Source organism: Kogia breviceps, chromosome 16 (assembly GCF_026419965.1).
Source record: "Kogia breviceps isolate mKogBre1 chromosome 16, mKogBre1 haplotype 1, whole genome shotgun sequence".
NCBI classification, from domain to species: Eukaryota; Metazoa; Chordata; class Mammalia; order Artiodactyla; family Physeteridae; genus Kogia; species Kogia breviceps.
In genome coordinates this window covers 2,550,513-2,574,828 of record NC_081325.1, presented here as the reverse complement: position 1 = coordinate 2,574,828, position 24,316 = coordinate 2,550,513, and the positions used below count along the sequence as shown (strand labels likewise).

General features: G+C 43.1%; 1 protein-coding gene across 2 annotated transcripts in view; it reads left to right on the top strand.

Moving 5' to 3' along the window:
- The window catches only part of XPO4 (exportin 4), an 89,740-nt gene that overhangs the window by 33,681 nt on the left and 31,743 nt on the right, over positions 1-24,316 (top strand). For both annotated transcript variants that reach the window (XM_067016421.1, XM_067016422.1), the window contains 5 exons: positions 338-454; positions 1,170-1,323; positions 17,864-17,976; positions 22,207-22,364; positions 22,596-22,770. In XM_067016421.1, the coding sequence (XP_066872522.1) occupies positions 338-454; positions 1,170-1,323; positions 17,864-17,976; positions 22,207-22,364; positions 22,596-22,770 (717 nt within the window). The remainder of the gene's footprint in view (positions 1-337; positions 455-1,169; positions 1,324-17,863; positions 17,977-22,206; positions 22,365-22,595; positions 22,771-24,316) is intronic.

The window sequence follows — 24,316 nt, the reverse complement described above, 5'->3', positions numbered from 1 at the left end:
TCGTGTGACTTCAGTGAAATGACGTGTTAAACATTGATCATCTTAAAATATCATTTACACTCTGTAGCTGAGTACTAGTAGGACTTCTCAGGAGTGTGTCCTGAGTTCAGGTCTCAGATAGGTTTGTATAACTGGAGTGAGGAGGAATACTGGACAGCCTCAAGGCCACTGGGAAGGGAGAGCTAATCTTTATCTGGTCATATCTGACTTTCTGACGTGACGGGTAGGTATAAGATCTAAAGATAAAAATGTTTCATTATGTTTGAACAAATATTGTATTGAAACAAAACATCGGAAAAATAATGCCTCACAATAATTTGTTATCAAATAATTACAGCAAACTCTGGCCTGTTCTATTCTAACTGCACTATTGAGTGAATTCTCAAGTTCAAGTAAAACTAGCAACATTGGACTGAGTATGGAGTTCCACGGCAACTGCAAAAGAGTTTTTCAGGTACCCGGTATTTTTGTTCTTGTGTTTCAATTATTAGGTCACTCGCTTTTCACTCAATTTGTTGCTAATGGAGTGAGGACATGGCTTTTCTCTAGTTGAACAATAGCCTGTACTTGAAGGCTGTGATTTCATGGGATATAGTACAGCGATAGGTTTGGTGAACATAGTTGACGGTTTAAGATTACTTGTTTAATTCTAGTCTTAAAACAAAAAGGAAATGCTACTATTAAGACCCTTAGCTTATTAATTTTGTTCTTATTGTGTTTAGATAGAACTAATTCAATTGGTGGGACTCCGCTGGCCTTAAAAATAGGCCTGGCTGTATGCCAGAGAGGGCTGTGTATTTCAGTGTTATTGCAGATGGTGTGGGCTCTTTGTTTCGTGTGTATTGTTTGGCTCTGAAGTAAAGTTGTGTGAAGGCACTGGTTTCAATCCGAGGGCTCTGCACTGGAGCTGCTGGGCCCTCAGCTCTCGCGGTCCTCAAGACCTGCTTCTCTAGGGAGGGGCATTTATGTGACGGTAAATGTATTGAGACAGACCGGCATCACCGTAAACAATAAGCAGGCCTCAAAATGGAAGATGTCCTTAAAGAAGTGATCTTTTCCGTTGGAAGTTTGAAGGTTTTTATTTGTTTGTGTTGTTTTATGGTTCTAAAAGGTAACATATCTTGAATAAGCTTTTGATACAAAAACACGGTGTGGTTAATTTACTGCAGGAAGAAGACCTCCGTCAGATCTTCCTGCTGACGGTGGAAGTCCTGCAGGAATTCAGCAGGCGGGAGCACCTCAGCGCCCAGATGTCTTCCGTGTTCCAGCGCTACCTGGCCCTCGCCAACCAAGTCCTCAGCTGGAACTTCCTTCCTCCAAACTATATCCTTTCAACAACCGAACGGTTGATGTGTGGTCATTTTCATAGATTGACTTAATTACGGCTAAAAGTACTTTGTCTCTGCAGGTGTATGAAACATGTTTTTGAAAGAAAATAAGAATCTTTTAGAAATGGAATTTTACTTTATTTTATAATACCACAGTGCAGTAGAGTACTTAGAAAATTTTCAGTTTCATTCATAACTTTGTGGAAGAGGGTTGAATAAATGGAAGCATTCGGTGGATCACTGGGCTGTTGCTAACCAAGGGATAGGAGCATGCCTTGGGAAGGGAGGGAAGAAGGTGGGAAGTGCGTTTTGCCAAGAACCCGAATCATTTTCTCCTGTAACATGTAAATTCCATTCAGACTTTGACTGACTTTCCTTAAGGTGGGTTTGGAGTTCTCTGTTTGACCTTTGTGGATTACAGTTGCCCAAGTGTCGATAATAAGGTCCGGAGAGTGTTCCCAGGATAAAAATAGGAAAATTTCATTTCTAGCAAGTTATTTATTAGGAATACAAATTAAGTGTAAAGAGGTTATATTATAGATACAAAGTGTCTGCTTTTTTATCATTTACTGAAGTGGAGAAATTTGTGTTAGAAAGCAGTTCCTTAGTTCAGAGTGTATGATTTGCTTTTCTAGAACGTAGCTACCTTGATAGAGTAAAAGCAGTAACGTATGGTGGGCTGCCTGCCCGTATGTATCAGGCTTGGGTCACACGGATCCAGGCTCAAGGTTCAGCCCATCTCGGGCAGATTACTGAACCTCTCGGAGTCTCAGTTTCTCCGGGTGTAAAATGAGAATATGGATTGTTGAGTGAATTGGATGAAACAATACATTTAAAATACCCTCAGGAGTCAGCTACTGTTTATTGAGCCCTTGGTAGCCTCCTTGAGTGAAGAAGTTCCTCAGCTTGCTGTCTGTGCTGTGCTCTTTCCTCTTGATCTGGTATACTCCTTACGGCATAGGAAATTACAGGAAGTTTACTCTGACCTGTTCTAGGTATTGTTAATAGGAGGACGGGAGTGTCTATTTAGGAGAAAAGGGCAGATGATAAGCAGATAGGACACAGATATCCAGCCATTTCAGAGATTAGGATGAGCCGGTAGCCCTGCACTCGCCTACACATACCTGAGCTAATTACCTGGGCTGTAAACTGTGAGGTTTTTAAGGGGGCACGGGCGGGATGTAACTCTTTCTTCCGTTTGCAAGCGAATGCGCTCGTGTAATAGAAGATGAGTTGTAAGATGCCGTGGAGGGTGATAGGCCTCTGACGGGCACCCCAAGTTCGCCGGTTCTTTCTCAGAGGCGGTCGTGGTGAGCGAGCGGCTGCCTTGCAGGGCGGAGCTCACAGCGAGGTCGGTCACGCCCCCTTCTGCCCTGATCTCTAGTCCTCCTCCTCCCGATAGTCCATTTTATACCTTCAGTGTATTCCTTTCGGTTGTTCAGAGGCACATATTTTCTCAGGTTTGCTTTAAAAAAATGTTCCCCTTTGTGTTTTGCAATCTAATTTTTGCTCTAGTTTTCGTTAGGGAAAAAAAAGATGTTGAAAAACTTTGAGACAGATTTAAAAAGTAACAGGCCATATGGAGCTATCAAAACATTAATTACATATGGGAAAATCAAGGAAAGTTACACTGCATATTTTGTAGCCAATTTTAAAGTCTCTGTTTTAGGGGAAGATTCAGTTGGCTGAAAAGTGACTGTTTTGTAAAGGGAAACAGGGCTCTGGGAGTTTGGAAACAAAGTTTGTCTAAAGATACACACACACATAAAATATTTTTATAAAGCATGTAGATACAGCTTTGGAAAACTTGTCATCTAAAAATGATAGGCAGGGCTACAGTGTTGCTGAAGGAAAGAATTCATTGTTTAAAGAGAAGTAGATCTTGCTCTTGACGTACAGTGTTCTGTTTCATGGCTTACAAGTGAGTTCTTTTGTGCCTCTATATGTTCCTACAGCAGCCATTTGTTGGCTAACAACTACAGTTAAGCATTCCTTCCTTTAAGTGGATTAGCTTCAGTGTAGGAGAGAGAATATGGCAATGGAATTAAACGAAGCTGCACTGTCAGTGCTGATTAAGAAAACTAGTTTCAAGGAACCCAATTTTGCCATAATTTCTAATTTTGGCGATTACTTGCAGATCTGCTGTTCAATAAGCTGGGAAGGAGTTGAATAATTATTTAGTTTTTTAAATTAATTAATTAATTTTTGGCTGCGTTGTGTCTTCGTTGCTGCGCACGGCTTTCTCTAGTTGCGGCGAGCGGGGGCTACTCTCCGTTGTGGTGCACGGGCTTCTCATTGCGGTGGCTTCTCTCATCGCGGAGCACGGGCTCTAGGCGTGCGGGCTTCAGTAGTTGTGGCATGCAGGCTCAGTAGTTGTGGCTTGCGGGCTCTAGAGGGCAAACTCAGTAGCTGTGGCATACGGGCTTAGTTGCTACACGGTATGTGGGTTCTTCCCGGACCAGGGATCGAATCCTTGTCCCCTGCAGTGGCAGGCGGACTCTCAACCACTGCGCCACCAGGGAAGCCCGAGTTGATGTCTTTTTAAAATACGATTTGTCTTTTAGGATAGACAGAATAGCAAGTCGACCTTGTAAAAAATACGTTGTGTGTTTTGTATCAAACCTATTTGATCATTTAGAATGGTATGTTAAATGAGTCTGTGTTAAATTACCCGTATCAATTCCTATTCATAATTTTTGTAATCTGCTATCTTTTTTGTATCTTTTTATTTTGAAGTAATTTTAAGCATGCAGGAAATACTACAAGGGTAGTTGAAAGAATTGCCATATGCCCTTTACCAAGATTCACCAGCTGTTAACATTTTGTCCCATTTCTTATTCTTCCTGTCTCCGTCTCTCATTACACACACACACATGCGCGCGTGCGCGCGGGTACGTGTGTTTGTATGACAGTATGTGTATATTTAAACACATTTCTTCTGACTCTTTTGAGGGCACTTGCAGACATTATACCCATATACCTCTGAGTACTTCACTGTTTGTTTTCTTGTTATCAAGAATTTTCAAATTGCACTGTGGTTCTTATAGGAGAATGTCTTACAAAACTCTAGTGTGATTTTCAGAACCAAGAATTTAATGTTGACACATTGTTATTACCTAATTTGCAGTCCATATCCAAAGTTTGTCAGTTGTCTCACTAATACCTTTTGTAACTTTTCAGTACTTTGTATTTAGTTGCCCTAAGTCATCTTTGATCTGGAAAGCTCCTCAGCTTTTCTGTGTCTTTCATGAATTTGACATATTTGATGTGTATAGATCCATTACTTAAAAAAAATACCTCTCAGTTTGGGTCTGTTGGATGTTCCCTCCTGATAGTTTCGGCTGATTCGTTTTCGTAGGACTCTGAGTGGTGGTGCCTTTGTGTCAGGAGGCGTGTGATCCAGTCTGTCCCACTTGGGGGGGGGTTTTCTTTGATCTCTTGGTTAAGGTGGTGTGTGCCAGGTTTTCTCAGTGTAAAGTTGCTGTTTCTTTTTGTAATTAATAAATGATTTGTGGTGTTATACTTTATATAAATATCCTGTTCCTCCTAAAATTTCAGCCATTAGTTCTAGCATCCCTTGGTACTCCTGGCCTGGAACAGTTAGTATGGTCGTTGCACATTGGTGACTTTTCTGATCCCGTCATCTCCTCTTGTGCTTATTTGCAGCTTTCTGCCATAAAGAAGAAGTTTGCTTTCTTTGTTGATTTATTCATTTGTATCAGTATTGACTCAGGGATTCTTCTTCAGAATGGATTGTAATCTGTTGCTGTCGTTGTGTATTTTGCTGCCCAAATTGTGCCAGGTCTGGCCCTTGTCAGCTGATTTCTGTGTCCTTTGGGTTTGTCCCATTGTTCTAAGTTTTAACTGAAACAACCTAGGTTTAAATTTTTAGGAATGAATGACTTATTTTAGATGTTCTATGAAGAGTTCACTCTAATTATTTAAAAGTTTCCTTTTAAATGTTAAGAAATTTAAACACTGAGCTCCCTTAAAGAAAATATCTGCACGGACCTGCTTCGTCTGTGCCTGTGCTCAGGTAGTGTCCGTTGCAGTGATAATTGGCTGTTTTCTAGAACAGCTTTATTGAGATGTATTTCACATACCAAACCATCTGGCCATTTAAAGGGTACAGTTCATTGGTTCTTTGTGCGATCATAGACTTGTACAGCACGACTATCATTAACATTCGAACATTTTCATCACCCCAGAAGAGAAGCCCTTGTATCTGTTAGTGGTCATTCCCTGTTTCCCCCAAATTCACCAGCCCGCGGCACTCACTCATCTCCTTTCTGTCTCTATGCTGGACATTTCATGTAAATCGAGTCATATGATATGTGGTCTTTTTGTGCCTGGCTTTCATTTAGCCTGATGTTTTCAAGATTCATTCATACTGTAGCATGCATCAGCACTTCATTCCTTTTCATTGCCACATAATATTCTGTTGTAAGGATATACCATATTTTTATTTATTCATTGATTCGTTGATAGTTGGATTGTTTCAACTTTTTGGCTGTTGTGAATAATGCTGCTATGAACATTCGTGTGTAGTACAAGTTTTTGTGTGGACTTAATATTTCCATTCCTCTTGGGTATACCTAGGAGTGGAATTGCTGGATCATAAGGAAACTCATTGCTTAACCTTTTGAGGAACTGCCAAGCTGTTTTCCAAGGTGGCCGTACCATTTTACAGTCCCAGTAGCATTATATGAGGGTTCCAATTTCTCCACATCCTGGTCAACACTTGTTATCTGTTTTTTGTTTGTAACTGTCTTATTTCATATGGAGTGGTATCTCATTGTGATTTTGATTTGCATTACCCTCATGGTTAAGGTATCAAACATCTTTTTTGTAGTTATGGGCCATTTGTGTATCTTCTTTGAAGAAATGTTTATTCATATCCTTTGTCCATTTTAAAATTGGGTTGTCTCTTTAAAATTGAGTTGTAACAATTTTTTATGTCTTCGGATAAAAGTCCCTTAGCAGATAAATGATTTTCAAAGATGTCCTCCCTTTTTGTGAGTTGTATTTTTACCTTTTTTAAAAAACATTTATTTATTTAGTTAGTTAGTTAGTTATGTATTCATTCATTCATTCATTCATTTACTTACGGATGGCTGCATTGGGTCTTCATTGCGATGTGCAGGCTTCTCATTGCAGTGGCTTCTCTTGTTGCGGAGCACGGGCTCCAGGTGCCGGGCTTCAGTAGTTGCGGCACACCGGCTCAGTAGTTGTGGCTCACGGGCTCTAGAGTGCAGGCTCGGTAGCCATGGCTCACGGACCTAGTTGCTCTGCGGCATGTGGGATCTTCCCAGACCAGGGCTCGAACTCGTGTCCCCTTCATTGGCAGGCAGATTCTTAACCAGTGCACCACCAGGGAAGTTCCTATTTTTACTTTTTTATGGTGAACTTTGAAGCACAGGAAGTTTTAATTTTTATGATATTTATGTCTTTTTTTCTCTTGTACTGTCTCAGACTGTCTCAGAAACCATTGCCTGATCCAAGGCCATGAAGACTTACGCCAGTGTTTTTTTCTAAGACTGACTTCTTACATGTAGGCTCTTATATTGAGGTCTTTGATCCATTTTGAGTTAATTTCTATATATCACGAGAAATAATGATGCAACTTGATTCTGTCGGATGTGGATATCCAGTTACCCTAGCAGATCACTGGCTGTTGATGAGAAGGAGGAAGAGTCTGGTGGAGTAGGAAGCACTGGAGAGAGTGTGTGTGTGGGGGGGGTGACTGATTGCAACTTTGTTGCCCTAACATCATTTGTGGGTTATTCGTCTTTTTAAGATTTATGAGTTGTGGGACTTACCTGGTGGTTTAGTGGTTAAGACTTTGCCTTCCAGTGTAGGGGATGCAGGTTTGATCCCTGGTAGGGGAGCTAAGATCCCACGTGCCTTGCAGCCATAAAAACCAAAACATAAAACAGAAGCATGGGCTTCCCTGGTGGCGCAGTGCTTGAGAGTCTGCCTGCCGATGCAGGGGACGCGGGTTCGTGCCCCGGTCCGGGAGGATCCCACGTGCTGCGGAGCGGCTGGGCCCGTGAGCTATGGCCGCTGCGCCTGCGCGTCCGGAGCCTGTGCTCTGCAAGGGGAGAGGCCACAGTAGTGAGAGGCCCGCGTACCACAAACAAACAAACAAACACAACAATAAAAACCCAGAAGCAATGTTGTAACAAATTCAATAAAGACTTTAAAAGTGGTCCACATCAGGGGTTTCCCTGGTAGTGCAGTGGTTAAGAATTCACCTGCCAGTGCAGGGGACACGGGTTTGAGCCCTGGTCCGGGAAGATCCCACATGCTGCAAAGCTACTAAGCCTGTGGGCCACAACTACTGAAGCCTGCGCTCTAGAGCCCGCGAGCCACAACTACTGAGCCCGCACACCACAACAAAGAGTAGCCCCCGCTCGCCGCAACTAGAGGAAGCCCATGCGCAGCAGCGAGGACCCAATGCAGCCAAAAATAAATAAATAAAATTAAAAATGTTAAAATAAATAAATAAATAAAAATGGTCCGTGGTCCACATCAAAAAAAATCTTTAAAAAAAAAGGATTTATGAGTTGTAAGAGTTGTTTGTGAACTCTGAATATATAACACAAATTTTAGCAGATGTATGATTTTCACATATTTTCTCCCTTCCGGTGGGTTGTCTTTTTACTTTCTTGATGATGTCCTTTGAAACAAATTTTTAATTTTGTTGATGTCCGATTTATCTATTTTTTTTGTTGCTTTTGATATATTTAAGATGGCTTTTCATAATCCAAGGTCACAAAGATTTTTTAAAATAGACTTTTATTTTTTAGAGTAGTTTTCGATTCATAGCACTGTTGAGCAGGAGGTACAGCAAGTTCCCACGTGCCCTCTCCCCCACACGTGCGTGGCCTTCCCGTCATCAGCACCCTACCAGAGGGGGGCTTTTTTTAATCATGGAAGAACCTGTATTGACACCTCCTTGTCCCCCAAATCCATAGTTTACATTAGGGGTCACTCTTGGTGTTCTGTAGGTTTGGACAAATGCACAATGACATGTATCCACATTACAGTCTCACATAGAGTAGTCTCACTGCCCTGCAAGTCCTTTGCGATCCACCTGTTCACCCCTTCCTCTCCCCGTATGCTAGGGACCTGCTGATGTGTTCACTGTCTCCACAGTTGTGCCTTTTCCAGAACACCATATGGTTGGGATCATACAGTGTGTAGCCTTTTCAGATGGGCTTTCCCTGAGTCCCATGCAATTAAGTTTCCTCCATGCTCCTCCATGGCTGATAGCTGATTTCTTTATGTCGCTGATTAATATTCCACTGTCTGGATGACAGTGGACTCGGCCATTCCTCCAGTGGAGGACAGCTTGGTTGCTTCCAAGTTTTGGCAGTTGTCAATAAACGTGTGTGCAGGTTTTTGTGTGGATATAAAATTTTAGCTCCTTCTGGTAAATTCCAAGGAGTGCAATTGCTGGATTGTTTGGTGGGGGGTGTGTTCAGTAAGAAACTGCTAAACTGTCTTCCGAAGTGGCTGTACCAGTCTGCGTTCCCACCGACAGTGAATGAGCGTTGCTGCGGCTCCGCACCCTCAGCAGCGTTTGGTGTTGTCAGTGTTCTGCATTTGGACCCTTCTCATAGGGGTGGAGTGGTATCTCACTGTTTTACTTTGCATTTCCCTAAAGACCATGTGATGTTGAACATCTTTTTTTTTTTTTTTTTTGCGGTACGCGGGCCTCTCACTGCTGCGGCCTCTCCCGTTGCGGAGCACAGGCTCCGGACGCACAGGCTCAGCGTCCATGGCTCACGGGCCCAGCCGCTCCGCGGCACGTGGGATCTTCCCGGACCGGGACACGAACCCGTGTCCCCCGCATCGGCAGGCGAACTCTCAACCAGTGCGCCACCAGGGAAGCCCGGATAATAGTCTTTTATCAGGGATGTCTTTTGTAAACATTTCCTCCCAGTCTGTGGCTTATTGTCTTATTCTCTTGACAGTGTCTTTCACAGAGCAGAGGTGTTTAATTTTAGTAAAGTCCAGCTTATCAATTCTTTCTTTCATGGATCATGCCTTGTTATTTTGCTAAAAAGTCATTGCCAAACCCAAGGTCATCTAGATTTTCTCCTATATTATCTTTTAGGAATTTTACAGGTTTTTGGTTTTGGTTTTGTTTTTTTGACCACGTTGTGTGTCATGTGGGATCTTAGTTCCCCGACCAGGGGTCAAACCCGCACCCCCTGCATTGGAAGCATGGAGTCGTAACCACTGGACTGCCAGGGAATTCCCTTACAGTTACGCATTTTACACTCAGGTCTATGATCCAGTGTGAGTTGATTTTTGTGAAAGGCGTAAGGTCTATCTATATCTTGATTCTTTTTTTTTTGTATGTGGATGTCCAGTAGTTAAGTACCATTTGAAGACTTATTTTTTTGCTCCATTGCAGTTTACTCCTTTGTTTAAAGATCATTTGACTTCATGTATGTAGGTCTATTTCTGGTTTCTGTATTCTGTGCCATTGATCTATTTATTCTTTCTCCAATACCATACTGTCTTGGTTATTGTAGATTTATAGTAACTTGAGTTGTGTCAGTTCTCTGACTTTGTTCTTGTCCTTAAGGTCACAAAGATTTAGTCCTATATTTTCTTCTAAGAGTTTTATGTAGGTCTGTCATACGGTGTAGGTCTGTGATCCGTTTTGTGTTTTGTGCAGATATAACGTATAACAGGATCCTGCTGTTCCTGCATCATTTGTTGAAAAAGGTATTTTTTTTTTCCAGTCGAATTGTTTTGGCCCCCTGGTATAAAATCACCTGGCTTTAAATGTAACAGTATTTCAAGATTATTTAGTCTTCTCTCTGTCTCTTTCATATCCATTTGAAGTTTAGGATCAGTTTATCAATTTCTGCAAAAAAGGCAGCTGGGATTTTGATAGGGATTATGTTGAAATTGTAGACCAGTTTGAGGAGAACTGCCATGTTAGTTAACAAATGGCAAAGTGCATGAACGTGGGATGTCTTTCCACTTTTTTAGATCTTTAGTTTCTCTCAACACTGTTTTATAGTTTTCAGAGTAGAAGTTTGAACTTCTGTTAAGTGTATTCTGAGTATTTTATTTTTTAATTCAGTTATAAATGGAGTTGATTTTACAATGATTTTTGTGTTCCTAGCAGTGTATAGGTAAACAAATTTGTATATATTGATCTTGTACCATGTAACTTTGCTGAACCTGTTTATTAGCTCATATAGTATTTTTTTGGATTTTCTGTGTGTGTGTCCTCTGCACACCTGTTTGGGGGCGGGGGGTGGGCGGCAGCGCCACGCAGCATGCGGGCTCTTAGTTCCCCCACCAGGGGTGGAACCTGTGCTCCGTGCGCTGGGAGCGCGTGGGCTCTTAACCACTGGACCGCCAGGGAAGCCCCTGCAAACCATTATTTGTCTTCGAGGATTATTACATGTAGGTTTTTTACGTGTAGAAGGTGATTTAGGAAAGCATCCTCCACTCCAAGCCTGGTGCAAAGTCAGTAGCTCCTGGGATTTGGCAGGTGTTAAAATCATCTCCTGGCCCAGTGAGCTGACAGCTCTGGCCATTCCGCCCTGGTCTTACTGTCTTGAAAGATCTGAGATGAAATCCACCTGCTTTTCATTCTGGTTTAGATTATTATTGTCTAAAGAAAGTACCCTAGTTCTAGGATCCTCTGTTACACCACCACCCCATTTACAGATGGGCGCTAGGATTCTGGATGGCCTCGTCTCTGCCTTTCTCCCCGAACTCTCTGTCCTCTTGCTGTTTGGTGCTGCACCCACAGGCCACGTTGCCTTCCTCCCTGGAACCTTTGCAGGTGGACTCCTCTCTTGCCTCCTAGTCGCGCCTCCGTCATTCACTCCAGACCACGTCAGGTTTCTTTTGATGTGGCTTTTTTTTTTAATTTACATTTTTGGCTGCGTGGGGTCTTTGTTGCTGCACGTGGGCTTTCTCTAGTTGCGGCGAGCGGCGGCTACTCTTGGTTGTGGTGTACTGGCTTCTCATTGCGGTGGCTTCTCTTGTTGTGGAGCATGGGCTGTAGGCACGCAGGCTTCAGTAGTTGTGGCGCACAGACCCAGTTGCTCCGCGGCATGTGGGATCTTCCCGGACCAGGGCTCGAACCCGTGTCCCCTGCATTGGCAGGCGGATTCTTAACCACTGCGCCACCAGGGAAGCCCTTGCTGCGGCTCCTGATATGCATGTTATACACACTTCTCCCCCATTTGGCCCACTTCTCAGTTGTCATTTTGTTAGCTTGCTGGAGCAGTACCTGTTTCCTGCTTGTCTGGAAGCTCAGGCAAGCACAGGCCGTGTTTTGTCCACTGTGTTGTCCACGCCGTGCAGTATCCAGCATGTAGTGACAGATGCCTAACGGATGTATGTGTTTCAGTTATCGAGGCAAGGTGATTCGAAGCAGTGTCTCGGTGCTTGGATGTTTGTTCGTGCTGCTCATGTTGTTTAGCCATTAGCTCACCTGGCATCCGTAAATGCTTAGGGCTTTTGGCAGCGCTAATCATAAATGACAATATCGTTTTGTAATCAGAATGCTTGGCAGGTATGTTTGGTATGTTGGCTTCAGTAATCATTCTTTTTTTAGTTTGGTTACACTGCCTTTTATTGGTATTCTATTTTTGTGTATCTGATTTGGTTTTGGTAAAAATTTTTTCAACTCAAGCTCTTGGGGAAAGCTAACTAGATCATAAAATAGTAACGGGACACAGAAGCTTTCACCTCAATTAGGATTTCCAGTAAAGCCAACGTTACTATTTGGAGGCAAGGCTGTGGAAAACATTCAGGTGAGGTCAGTTCTCCTTTATTTCAAAGGACTTTGGTTACTTGGACTAAGTGCTGTGTGAGACCCGGCTCAGTGGTTCCGTGCTGTGCCAGAAATAGCAGTTTTTGTTGTTAGAAAAATTAGTAGTGACAGAGATTGATATATATAAGAAGAAAAGCTGGGCTTCTCCTTGCTTCTGAAATTTCGTTTTACTAATGAAGTGGGATAAAAAGAATATGGGAAGATGGGGAAATTGAAGTATCCCTTTTGTAAAATGTCCATTGTTGCTACAAGATCTTCCTGTGTTGTGAAGTTCTTATAAGGAGAGGCAGTGGAGATTTTCAGACTTCCCATGTCTGCCTGAGGGTAAGTCGTAGCTGTTGTGTGCCCTCATGTGTTGCTTTACTGCCGCCACCACCACCAGATGACCCCCACACAGAAGGTGTTCACAGATGGACTAGACCTCATTTGCATGTGGAAGGCCCGGTGTGTTTCAGAGGTGACCTCCCCCCTTCTGTTAAGAGCTTGCACTTACAGGTCACACTGCGTGGTTGAGACAGAAGACTTCGTGGGTTTATCCAGCGGCAGTCGTGGCCGCTGCGGCTGAGCTCCGTCCTCCCGGCTCCTCGGGTGTGTGTGTGGCGCTGGCCGGCGTGTCCAGGGCAGGGCAGGTGCTGCGTGTCTGTGCCTCTGGTTTCTCAGGAGCGGGTGAGCTTCCCCAGCAGAGAGCTTTAGAGCTCGGTAGGATGGCCGTGGGAGAAGGGCCAGGAGACGGAGAGTTAATTCTTCAGTGTGTGTGTGCACGGTTGAGTTGACTTCCAGCTGTGACTGATTTCCAGGGGACTGAGAGCACAGAGCTCAGAAGACAGGCTGGGTTTTTGGACTTCAGAATTGCAGCCTTGCTCACAGACGGGCTCGTATGGTGTCCAGTGACAGGAGAGTCCTTGTATGGCTCCTGGTTCTCGAAGTTGGTGAAAACATGGGAAGGTGAAGTGATGTTGATCCGATGACAGATTTTTAAAAAGACGGGATTATTAAAGGCTGAAAGCAGCTCTCTATGGCTGTCATGTGGGTTGAATTTTATTTGATCACAAAATGAATGATTCTGATACAAAATACAAATGACCCGAGTTCAGTATTTATTTCAGAAAAATATGTAAAGCCGAAGCCCCAGGAAATTGTTGGTTTAAAGTCGGATTGAATTTTGGCAAATGATTTGCTGTTTAATGGTATCAATCTGGTGTGACTCATGTGTCTCCTAAAATCTGACAAGCATATAATAAACGATCAGTTAGTGAATAATCGCTTCAGTGTCAGACTTCTCTTTTATTGGTAATATATTTGGATAAAAAATAAAGCAATCTAATGTTGATATTATGACATGATGGCTGTTAAAGTCGTTCTGTAAACTGAAACTTTTGCAACTTTTAAATGGGAACCTGCTGTTTTATTAAAACTGCTAGAGACTATTGCTTTGTGTAACAGTTTTTTGGGAAAAGTTACGTTTGGATATCAGGAAAAGAGAAACATGATGAACATTTGTATATGATAGTCTAGGCTTGGAGAGAATTACAGGTTATTAAACAAGAACTTGAAAAAAGTAAAGATTTTTGAGAAGAGAAGGAATAAAGGAAGACGTAGAACTAGGAAAGAAGGAAGAAATACTGCTTTATTTAAATTTTAAAGCATTAAAAAAAATACTGTCCTAAGAGGAGAAGTGCTAGAAGTTTAGTGATGGTCTTCTTGTTGTTTTTAAAGTATTCTACATTAACAGTTATCTGGGGAGAAGTGGTATTTGGGGGTTACTTATACACAGATACAGAAATAATTGGTAATACCAAATTAAAAGTTGAATTGAATGTGCAGAAACGGTCCAGATGTGCATGTGACAGTCTGTTCACACTGTGATAAGCTTGTAACTAGCTTTTTCATTGAAAAGTAGTGCCTGCGCCTTCTTAATAACAGTATTTCAGGCCACACAGAAGGGCCCTTATTCCCTCCTCTTTACCGCAGCGCCTTCAGCAGATTCACAGTCCAGTGTGCTGACTACAACATGTATTTCTTGTTCGAATAGCAGTGTCCTTGAAAATCTGTTCCATTCATTACCGTACTGTTCTTTTTGCTGTTTTTCTGTTAAGTTTGTATTACAGTGCTTTTGAAGATAGTTACATGTTCTTTTCGTAGAGAGAGAGAGAGACAGAGATTATTTATAACTAAGTCATACGGTTGTGTCTCGCTGAGCACACTGGAGCATGTGTTCATTCTTATTATGAACAACTGGTACCGGGTGGCAGTGCTGGGCTGGCTGGTAGACGGGAAGGTGGGTGAGCCTGCAGTGCTGTAGGGTAGGTCCTCAGAGAGCAGTTAGTGTGGCCTCGTCACCAGGAGCGCTACCAGTGAGCTTGCCTAATAGGAGGCAGACGTCGTGCCACAGCTTAAGATCGCTTCCAGGTTTGGAGTTAGAAACAAAACTCACCTGGAACTTTAAAATAATTATTGGAGAAAAGTGTTTTGTGATTGTGTCAGATATTAAAGTCTCAGATCTCCTTGTGCTGTGGGCGACGCGGAAGGGGCGACGATTCTAAAACCACGCTGGTCGGCTTTTTAAGAACGTTTGGCCGTGCAGACTGGGCGCTGGGAACAGGGTGTTTAAAACCAACCAAGATCAAGAGAAGCTAACGTCAGGATTAAAAAATAAATAAAAGATTGGAGGATTATTTTGCACCTGATGTTTAGGTGAGCAGTCGCACTTAATTCCATCTCGTAGCTGGAAAAAAGGCTTCTCTCAAACTTAGATCCTTCTGTTTCCTCTTGATGCAAGTCACTCACATCTACAAGTATTTATGGAGTGTCCACATTTTGTAATTGAATGAAAGGTAGGAAAGAGATCTTCGTCTGGGTCTCGTTTCCTTTTGTAATATTTATTAATCTTTGACGTTAATCAGCTCTCACTTGCTCCAGGGTCTGGACGACCCCCTCGCTGTTTTGTACCTGGCAGGCTGGGTCAGGTGCAGGACTCTTTACTCGCTTGAAATGAGCTTTTTCCCATTTCCAAGACTAGCAGAGCCCATGAACACCACTCTTCGCTCCCGCGCCCAGCACCCCTCCTCTGTGTGGGGCCCCGAGGGGCCCCCGCTGCTCCTCACCGGGGGCTGCGTGCATTTGCTCTGCCCAGGTGGCAGTGTGGACGAGACCCAGGACAGGTGGCCTGGCCGTTTTATTACGGTTCGGTGACTCTGGGTCACATCCCACCTCAGGTAAAAGTAAAATCATGACACCATTAGTGAGCTGATAAAGAATTAAGACATTCTGTTATTTCCCTCATGGAAGGTGTTTAGTGATTATACGCAAATTTTGTTTGTTAGATTTGGGTGTCTGACAGATAAACAGTTTATTACCATTTTAATGTCAGATTGCGACTCCTTAAAAAAATGTAACTAGATTGTCATAATTTGTGCATCTTTCTTCAACGTAGAACTCAATATAAGTATTTAATAAATACTGAACAATTTATATACAAAAAATTGCCTTTTAATTGATAAAATAGGACATTGAAAGTTAAGGGAATTAACCTGGAAAAGAAGTGGAATATTTTTTATGAAGTACAAAAACTTTATTGCCTGGGCTTCCCTGGTGGCGCAGTGGTTGCGAGTCTGCCTGCCGATGCAGGGGACGCCGGTTCGTGTCCCTGTCCGGGAAGATCCCACGTGCCGCGGAGCGGCTGGGCCCGTGAGCGGTGGCTGCTGAGCCTGTGCGTCCGGAGCCTGTGCTCCGCAACGGGAGAGGCCACGACAGTGAGAGGCCCGCGTACCGCAAAACAAACAAACAACAAAAAACTTTATTGCCTTACTCTCAGGTGCTTTATTTCATGTGCTTGAGCCTCCTTGTTTTATGCCCCAACTTTTACTGTGGAAAATTCCAAAGGTGCACAAAAATAGAATACCCAGCTTCCCCAGCTGTAAGTTTTATTTCCTCTCTGCTCTTCCACCCCCAGACTATTGTGAAGCACATCCCAGACATCGGATGATTTCACCCACCAGCATTTCAGTTTGTTTCTCTAAAGGATAATCAAGCCCCCGTTTTTAGACAACACATGGAAAGACCTAGTGTTTAGCTGTTGTGTTCTCTTCTGGGTGAGAGCCCAGTACTGACAACCTCACATCAGCTAGGTGCCTCGCGAGAGGATGAAGTCGTTCTAGAAGCTACGGACACACCGGTGGCTCCGGGTCAGGAGGCCCCCGTGCAGCTGCTGTTGCAGTCCGGCAGCTCCTTCCTTTTGGCCCCAGTTCTCCCTGCCCTCCACAAGGGGGCAGACAGAGGAAGAGAAAGGTGACATTTAAACGAACCTGGTTTGAGTTTCACTTTTATTCAGCAATTAAGTGCAGTCACAGAACATTTCTGCAGTGATTTTTCAGAAACAAGCAATGGCTTCTTTTCTGAAAGAACTCTTGGTGCCCCTTCTTGCTCTTCAGACACAAAATAATATTAGATATTTTAAAAGGGGGTTAAACAAAAATCTTTTTAAAAAATGTCCATAGCGTTGCCTTTAATTTTATCTGTTAATGATTTGGGCTTTAATGGACATGTAGAATTTGAACTTATATCTAATTTTTGCAAGCCATAGTTTGGATAACTTGTTGAAATTTCTCATGGGGTGATGAGAATGGCCTAGCTCAGGGGTCCCCAGCCTTTTTGGCACTGGGGACCGGTTTCGTGGAAGACGGTTTTTCCACAGGCGGGATGGGGTGTGTGTCAGGCGGTGATGTGAGCGGTGGCGGGGTGTGTGTGTGTCTGTGTGTCTGTGTGTCTGTGTTGGGGACGGCAGAGGAAGCTTCACGTGCTCGCCCACCGCTCACCTTCTACCGTGTGGCCCGTTTCCTAACAGGCCGCAGGGCCGATGCTGGTCCTTGGCCCGGGGGTTGGGGACCCCTGCTCTAGCTGGTGTATTTCTGTTGGGCATTTGATGAGCGTGGAAGGGGCATGACGCCGTCTGTGCCTGGACAGCTTTCTCCTTTCCTGAAACCTCAGTTACCGTGTCCCTGTCCCTGAATGAGTTATGTTCACAAACACCTGCGGGTGTACTTTATGGTTTCTCTCTGTGTGGTAAAGACGGTGTTCTGTTTGAAGCAGCTTGACAGTGAACACCTGAGCATCACAAGCGTTGCTTTTTAGCCTGGGGTTGAGTTTTATGTAAAGTGATAGTTGTCTTTGTGTGGAGTTGAGTACTCGGATGTTTGGAAGTTCTTCTTCTTTGGAAGGATGTATATTTGCCCTTCCTGTTCTCTTTTTTGTTTCCCAGTAAGTGTATTTCTTTTGGGAAAACGCTGTTTTTCCAAGCAGACTGTATGAGACTCACATTTTGTAGAAGTGGTTTTAGCTGCTGTAAGATATTGGGGGACATGATGGGATCAACATGTAGAAATTGGTTCTTTTTCTTCCATGTGTTTTGGCATCTGTTTTGCGTCAGTGTTTCTCCTCCGGTTGCCACCACTCAGATCACCTGCGCTCAGGCGTTATGTACCCCTGCAGCGGGACATACAATTACGATGACACTGTTATCTACATTCCTCTAGCATTCTTTTTTTCAGCACTTAATGCCTTTTATTCCTTAGCTTCAGGCGTGAATTATGTAGCATATGTGAAGAGGCTTAAACTGTTTCCATTACATTCTTTCTGCATGGCTCTGTTATATTTAGGATATACTTACATTTTAGACAAAGTCGGAATGTTATTGTGGTTGACCTTGACCCCAGCTAACTGGGCAGACATTATATAGCCATGTTTGAGTCCTCGCAAAATGTGCTCCTGAAGCCCACGGAGTCCTGGCGGGAGGCCCTTCTGGACAGCAGGGTCATGGAGCTTTTCTTTACCGTAAGTCCTGCTTTCCCTCGCCACAGGGAAGCCATAGCAAAGTGCCACGGGAAGAATGCGTGCTTTTGTATTTTTTTTAAGTAAATCAAGACAGATTGCTTTTCTCCTCCAAAGCCTTCTCTCCTGATCAGTGTATTTGCTTAAACAAAGATTATATAGAAATGTTTTTGCTGATTTATTTAAATGTTATATAATTATGAAGTGTTTAACGTCGTAGAGCTCAAGCTTTTTGGTCTCAGGACCTCTTTACACTCTTAAAAATCATCGAGGACCCTGAAGGGCTTTTGTTTATGTGGGTTATAGCTATTAGTGTTTACCATGTTAAAAAGTCAAACTGAGAACTTTAAAAAATAATTTATTAATTCACGGAAAAATAGCAATACCAAACCACTACATATTAACATAAATAACATTTCAGTGAACAAATAGCTATGTTTTTTAAGACAAGCAGACAAAAAGTTTAGTGAGAAGAGTGGCATTGTTGACATTTTTGCAGACCTCTCCAGTGTCTGGCGTCCCAGAAGACAGCCAGGCCCTCTCATCTGCTGCTGCGTTCGCTCAGTTGCAGTGTTAACAGTCACGTTGAACGTGGGTGTGTGACAGTGGGAGTGGAAAAGGCAAACACTGCCGTAGTGGTGCTATGAGAGTAGTTTTGACCTTACAGACAACCTGACAGGGTGTCAGGAGCCTTTGAGGATCCCTGGGCCTTTGAGAAGTGCTACTCTAGAGCAGTACACTTTTTGTGTACTGATTAGCAGCCGTGGGTGAGGTTAGTGTTACTGAATAACAGTTAACTTCAGCTGTAACTTTCAGTAACCCTGTTTCCTGTTTACTAAATACCAAGAAGTTAGGACTGCACTCCCACGTTTGCCCAAGAGGACCCACCAACGTAATAGTCAAAAGCTGGGGAAAATAGGGACAGTACGTGTGTGTGTGTTTTGGATGCAGGTTTGCAGATGTAGGGCAACCATACAGGTTAGTTAGGTAGAATGACTGGGGCAAAAGTCCAAATAAAGACCAATTAACAAGAAAAAAGAAAGCTATTTTGCCAAATCCCAACCATTAATTATAGTTCACCTTTTCATGTGTTTTAAAGGTACTATGCACTAGCCTTACAAATTTCACCCCTGGGTGTACATAAAAATATTTTTCTATAGAAATCTTCAGACTGAGTATTATTACCTTGCATTTTCTTCTTTAAATCCGAGAAATGATGGCTAAAAACGTCATCAGTATCAAAGATAATTTTAACCGCATTTTAACATTCTGTTGCCTGCCTCTGGCAGAAATTGTTTTGATGTGTATCCAAGTTCAGTTTTCTGTGTTATTCATTTGACTGAAATTGGATCCCGTTCCAGCAGTTTTTGAAAAGGTGAAAAACTTGCCGGCAGTGCTGGAAACGGCTCCCCTGTCTGAACAGCTGTCTGGACGCAGTGGACAGCTGCTCCTGTCAGCTGTGAACCTCCACATGCAAATAACTTCTGCATCTGAAAGTTAACCCCTTTTCACCTTGTTACTTTAACAGTTTTGTGTTTGTGGCCTGTTACTTTCATGTATGCACTTTATGAACAATTTTAATTTTGTTATTTGTTAGAAAAATGTCAGTGACTAATCTTTATTTCATTCATTTTTTAAAAGTTTATTTTCAGTTATGTGAATTCATTGCCTATTTGAAGCAGTTTTCCACTGCATGTCACTTTTTCTCTAGATTTGAATCGCTGCCCTTATGTGTACTATGTCGTGGCCTTGAGACCCAGATGTGACCCGTCTGGGTTCAGGAGACCTTAGATGGCCTTCTGCCCCCTGCAAGTGGACAAGCTTCTCCAGTTTTCTTTTTTCCATTAGGTGTTGGAGAAACCACTCTCCTTAGTTTTTCCTTTTTGACATATTCTTCCTGATCTCATTTATGGTCTCTTCTTACTCTGCTCGTTGGATAAATACCCGTGTTCCTATCTCAGTTCTCAGCTTTGCTGACTGTCTGCGTGTTCCTTGGGCTGCTTTTTCCACTCGTAGCTTTCCGAGCGCCACTTCTGCACCAAGGACTCCTTGTCTGTATTCAGCACAGGCTGCTCCTGTGTCCCAGAGCCTCGTAATCCTTGCGCTGGGCGCTTTCACTTTGCCCGAAGGCGTCTCGGGTTCAGTGTGTTCCCACAGAACTCAGCGTCTTACTACCGTACTTCTCTTTATCCCTTGTCTGCATTTCCTGCCTTGCCTCTCCAGTCGCCTCGCTGGGTCTCCTCCGCTAGACTTTGCTTTTCTTTACCCCTGTGCTCTTCCCTGTGCAGGTGCGGAATTCAGGTTTTAACTTGTGTAACATAGTTCGGATACGGTAGAATTCTTTTGTAATGGAAGAAGAGCAAGAGCCTACCATGTTACATAAGACTCAACCATTGATTTATCATGTGTTTTATGGGGTTCATATTTTAGGAAACATAAGTATGCCCAGTAAAGTCAGGCTCTGAGGACAGTTTCTTATTTTTATTTTATTTCATTACCTAATCCATGTTGGCTGTTTCTTTTGCTTCCTCATGTCTGGACCAGGGTCGAGCAACCATTCGGCTGTGTGGGTGGAGAAGCAGCCCTCTGTGGTCCCAGGTTGCGTTGTCTCTGTCATGTTTAAATGTTGATAAGGTTTAAAAAACACGGTGACAGAAATATAGTTACGGTTTTCAGATAAGGAACTTCAGAATAAGCTGTGTTCAGAAGTTCTTGAATAGAATGGATATATGGATTTGTGATTGTACTTTAAATTTACTATATATAAAACTTAGAATGTATTTTGAGAAACCCTTGTGTTGTTCTAGACCAGGGATTGGCCGCGTAGAATGTTAGGCTTTGCAGGTCATTAGTTCTCTGAGGCAGCTTCAGCTCTGCCCTCCCGGTACAAGCAGTTACAGCAAAACGTCACCGACGGCTGTTAAAACGTGAATTTTGTATAACTTTTCACATGTCTTGAAATATTATTCTTTGGTTTTGTTTTTCCCAGCCACATGAAAAGGTAAAAGCCATTCTTACCTCACAGGCCACACAAAAGCAGTCAGGAGGCCAGGTCTGGCCTGTGGGCTGTGGTTTGACAACCCCTTTTCTAAACCCCTTTCAGCATGTCAGTAGATAAATTAACTTTGTAACTTAACAGTGAGTTTTTAATATTTTAAATTTCTTAGAACCTTACGAAGTTCAGGAATTAAAGATTAATGGGATAAACCAGTGAATTAAGGGTTTATGAGTTTTCAGCGTGTCCCCGCACTGTACCAGTGAATAGCTGGGAAACATCCTAACTTCAGGTAACTCATAAATGATTGGCAGAGTCAGAGTGAAATAACCTGACACAGAGAGAGGATAAATGTTTAAATTGTGTGACACTCAGCACAGAGATTTGTATAGGGAAAGGGGCTGGAAAAGTCAAATCCTTGCGGAAAGTAGAAAGTGGCCACAGTAAATGTGGTGGATTAAGATAAACAATTACCTGTGATTTCTCTGCTAAAAATATTTTCCTTGGCTGTTTTAATTGTGTTAAGTCTGAGACTATTAATGACACTGTAAAATTAGGGAGCAATGTTTTGGGAGTGTTTCCTTCATCAGAACACGTATGCCAGGTGTTTCACCTCAGTGCTGCAGCATTGAAATAAATTCTACATGAGGTTTAAAGTGAATTTAAATATAGTTTCAGTAAAGTTTTTAAAATTTATTAATAGCGATGATACAGGATAAAATGAGATTCAAATAAATTGTAGGCAAGATCAGAGTTGATGAAAGACGATGTTAATGTATTGTTTGAATGAGTGGATTTCTAGGGACGGAGGGGCGCGTTGCATTTGCGAGTGTGTAGCCGTCTGCTTCCAGCGAAGCAGCATCTATGTGCTCTTGCCCGGACTTTGCTAACTTTAGCAAGAAGCTGCAGAGGCGCGTAGTTAGCATAACACAGATGACTGTCGTTGCTGCTGTTTTTAGAAGGAGCAGTACGTCTGACTGGCTGGCATCTGTTTCTCTCTTTGTCATAACACGCCGGAGACAGTTCAGTTTTCAAAATGTAGGTAGCTCTCCACTGACAATTAATTGGTACGTTTAAAATCACGGCCTGTAACATAAAATGGACCGAGGGACGATTTTCAAGTTTAGTTCTAGACATGCTCAGCTACAGTGAATTTTTCTCTCCCCTCGTTTGGCACGATAGACACGTGACCCTTACAAAAGAATTTGTGTTTATGGATTAGCGATTCTTTCTAACAGGTACATCGAAAAATCAGAGAAGATTCCGACATGGCACAAGACTCCCTGCAGTGCCTCGCCCAGTTAGCGTCTCTTCACGGACCCATCTTCCCCGACGAAGGGTCCCAAGTGGATTATCTCGCACACTTCATTGAGGGCTTACTGAATACCATCAATGGGTAGGTATCCTGGCCCTCAGAACCGAAAAGGAGCTTCAGTTCTCCTTCGTGATTAACAGTGGAGGAAAAAAGAAGGTAGCGGTTCGCCCGCTTTTATATTTTAGAGTAGAGCTACACGTGTCAGTTGAAATGAGCGCACAGAGACGTGCCTTTGGAAATGAAGGGCTGCATGTGTGGAGACGAGTTCCCTCTCTGCTCCGCTTAACGCTGTGCTCATGCCTTGGGTTGTAGAATTGAGATAGAAGATTCTGAAGCGGTGGGGATCTCCAGCATCATCAGCAACCTGATAACCGTGTTCCCTCGCAACGTCTTAACCGCCATTCCGAGCGAGCTCTTCTCGTCCTTTGTGAGCTGCCTGACACACCTCACGTGCTCTTTCGGGCGCAGTGCTGCACTGGAGGAGGTGGTGAGTGGCTCCGGCTGGAGCGCGCTGTCTCGCAGGGGGGCCTGCTCTGCCTCTCAAGCGTGTCTCATGGCCACTAATTGTTTTAAAGGAGGGCGTGTTTGTTTATATGTGCAAATCATTTGGCAATCTGTGCTTGGGAACGTGACTTCTTAAAAATTTGTGGAAAATCACTTTAGTAGACTAAATTGTATTTGTCTCAAGATTTTATTTTATTTTTTATTTTTTTAAAATTTTTGGCCGCATTGGGTCTTCGTGGCTGCGCGCGGGCTTTCTCTAGTTGCGGCGAGCGGGGGCTACTCTGTGTTGTGGTGCGCGGGCTTCTCATTGCGGTGGCTTCTCTTGTGGAGGAACACGGGCTCTAGGTGCACGGGCTCAGTAGTCGTGGCTCGCGGGCTTATTTGCTCTGCAGCGTGTGGGATCCTCTTGGACCGGGGCTCGAACCGAGTCCCCTGCATTGGCAGACAGATCCTTAACCACTGCGCCACCAGGGAAGTCCCTGGTCTCAAGATTTTAAGTTGAGATAATTTAGTGCCTGGAAGTAGGAAATGGAATGAAATGTTTTTATTAAAAACTGTGTTGAAAGCCATTTTTATTAATAAACTCTTTAAGTTCAAGGGGTGCTAGGAACTTTATGGTATGGTTGTGATTGTGTATAATTTTAAGTGTTTTTTGAGAATTTAAAAATCTTGGGCTTATCTGGAAATTATGTAAATATAATTTGGTTCAAATGATTGTAACCCTGCTTATTCTGATTAATGTGTTTTTTTGGTGCTATGGTTTTAATAACATATCTTGGTAAATTTTAATTTGCATTAAAATTAAGACCAATTACTGTAGTAAAGATGTGTTTTGGTACAGATTTTTAAATGCTTATCTTCCACATTTTATATTTAATTTGGAAAACTTGTACTGAACTCCTTGACAACACAGCTGTGTTTGTAACAGTTACTGGGAAGAAGTACGTTAGTCTTGGGAAGTAATTGATTTTTTCCCTACCAAGTAGTTACTAAATTGTTAAACTGATTTTTTTTTTAATGAAATGTAGATCCTTTTCAAAGATTGTAAGGGCGGGGCTTCCCTGGTGGCGCAGTGGCTGGGAGACCGCCTGCCGATGCACGGGATACGGGTTCGTGCCCCGGTCCGGGAAGATCCCATGTGCCGCGGAGCGGCCGGGCCCGTGAGCCATGGCCGCTGAGCCTGCGCGTCCGGAGCCTGGTAAAAAGAATATTTGTAGACCTCTGATACAATTTCATGTTGAGTCCCAGCGGTTGTTTTGTTGGGGTTTTGGCAAAGCGTGTGGGAGTGATTTGTGCCCCTTCAGAATGACGGTGTTCACAGCAGTGGGCGCCCCAGTGGTTTGATGGGGAAGGAACCAGGCCAGGAAGTTGTTTATGTGTTGGAAAGCGTAGGTCATGGAGGAATAGAGGTTCACGGGCCTCGTGTGTGAGGTCTGAATTTCTAGGGAGAAAAATTATTTACCAAGCATGGAAATAGAGGGAAATTTTAAGTATTTAAGCTGTACTCAGACTCTTTTCAAATGATCACA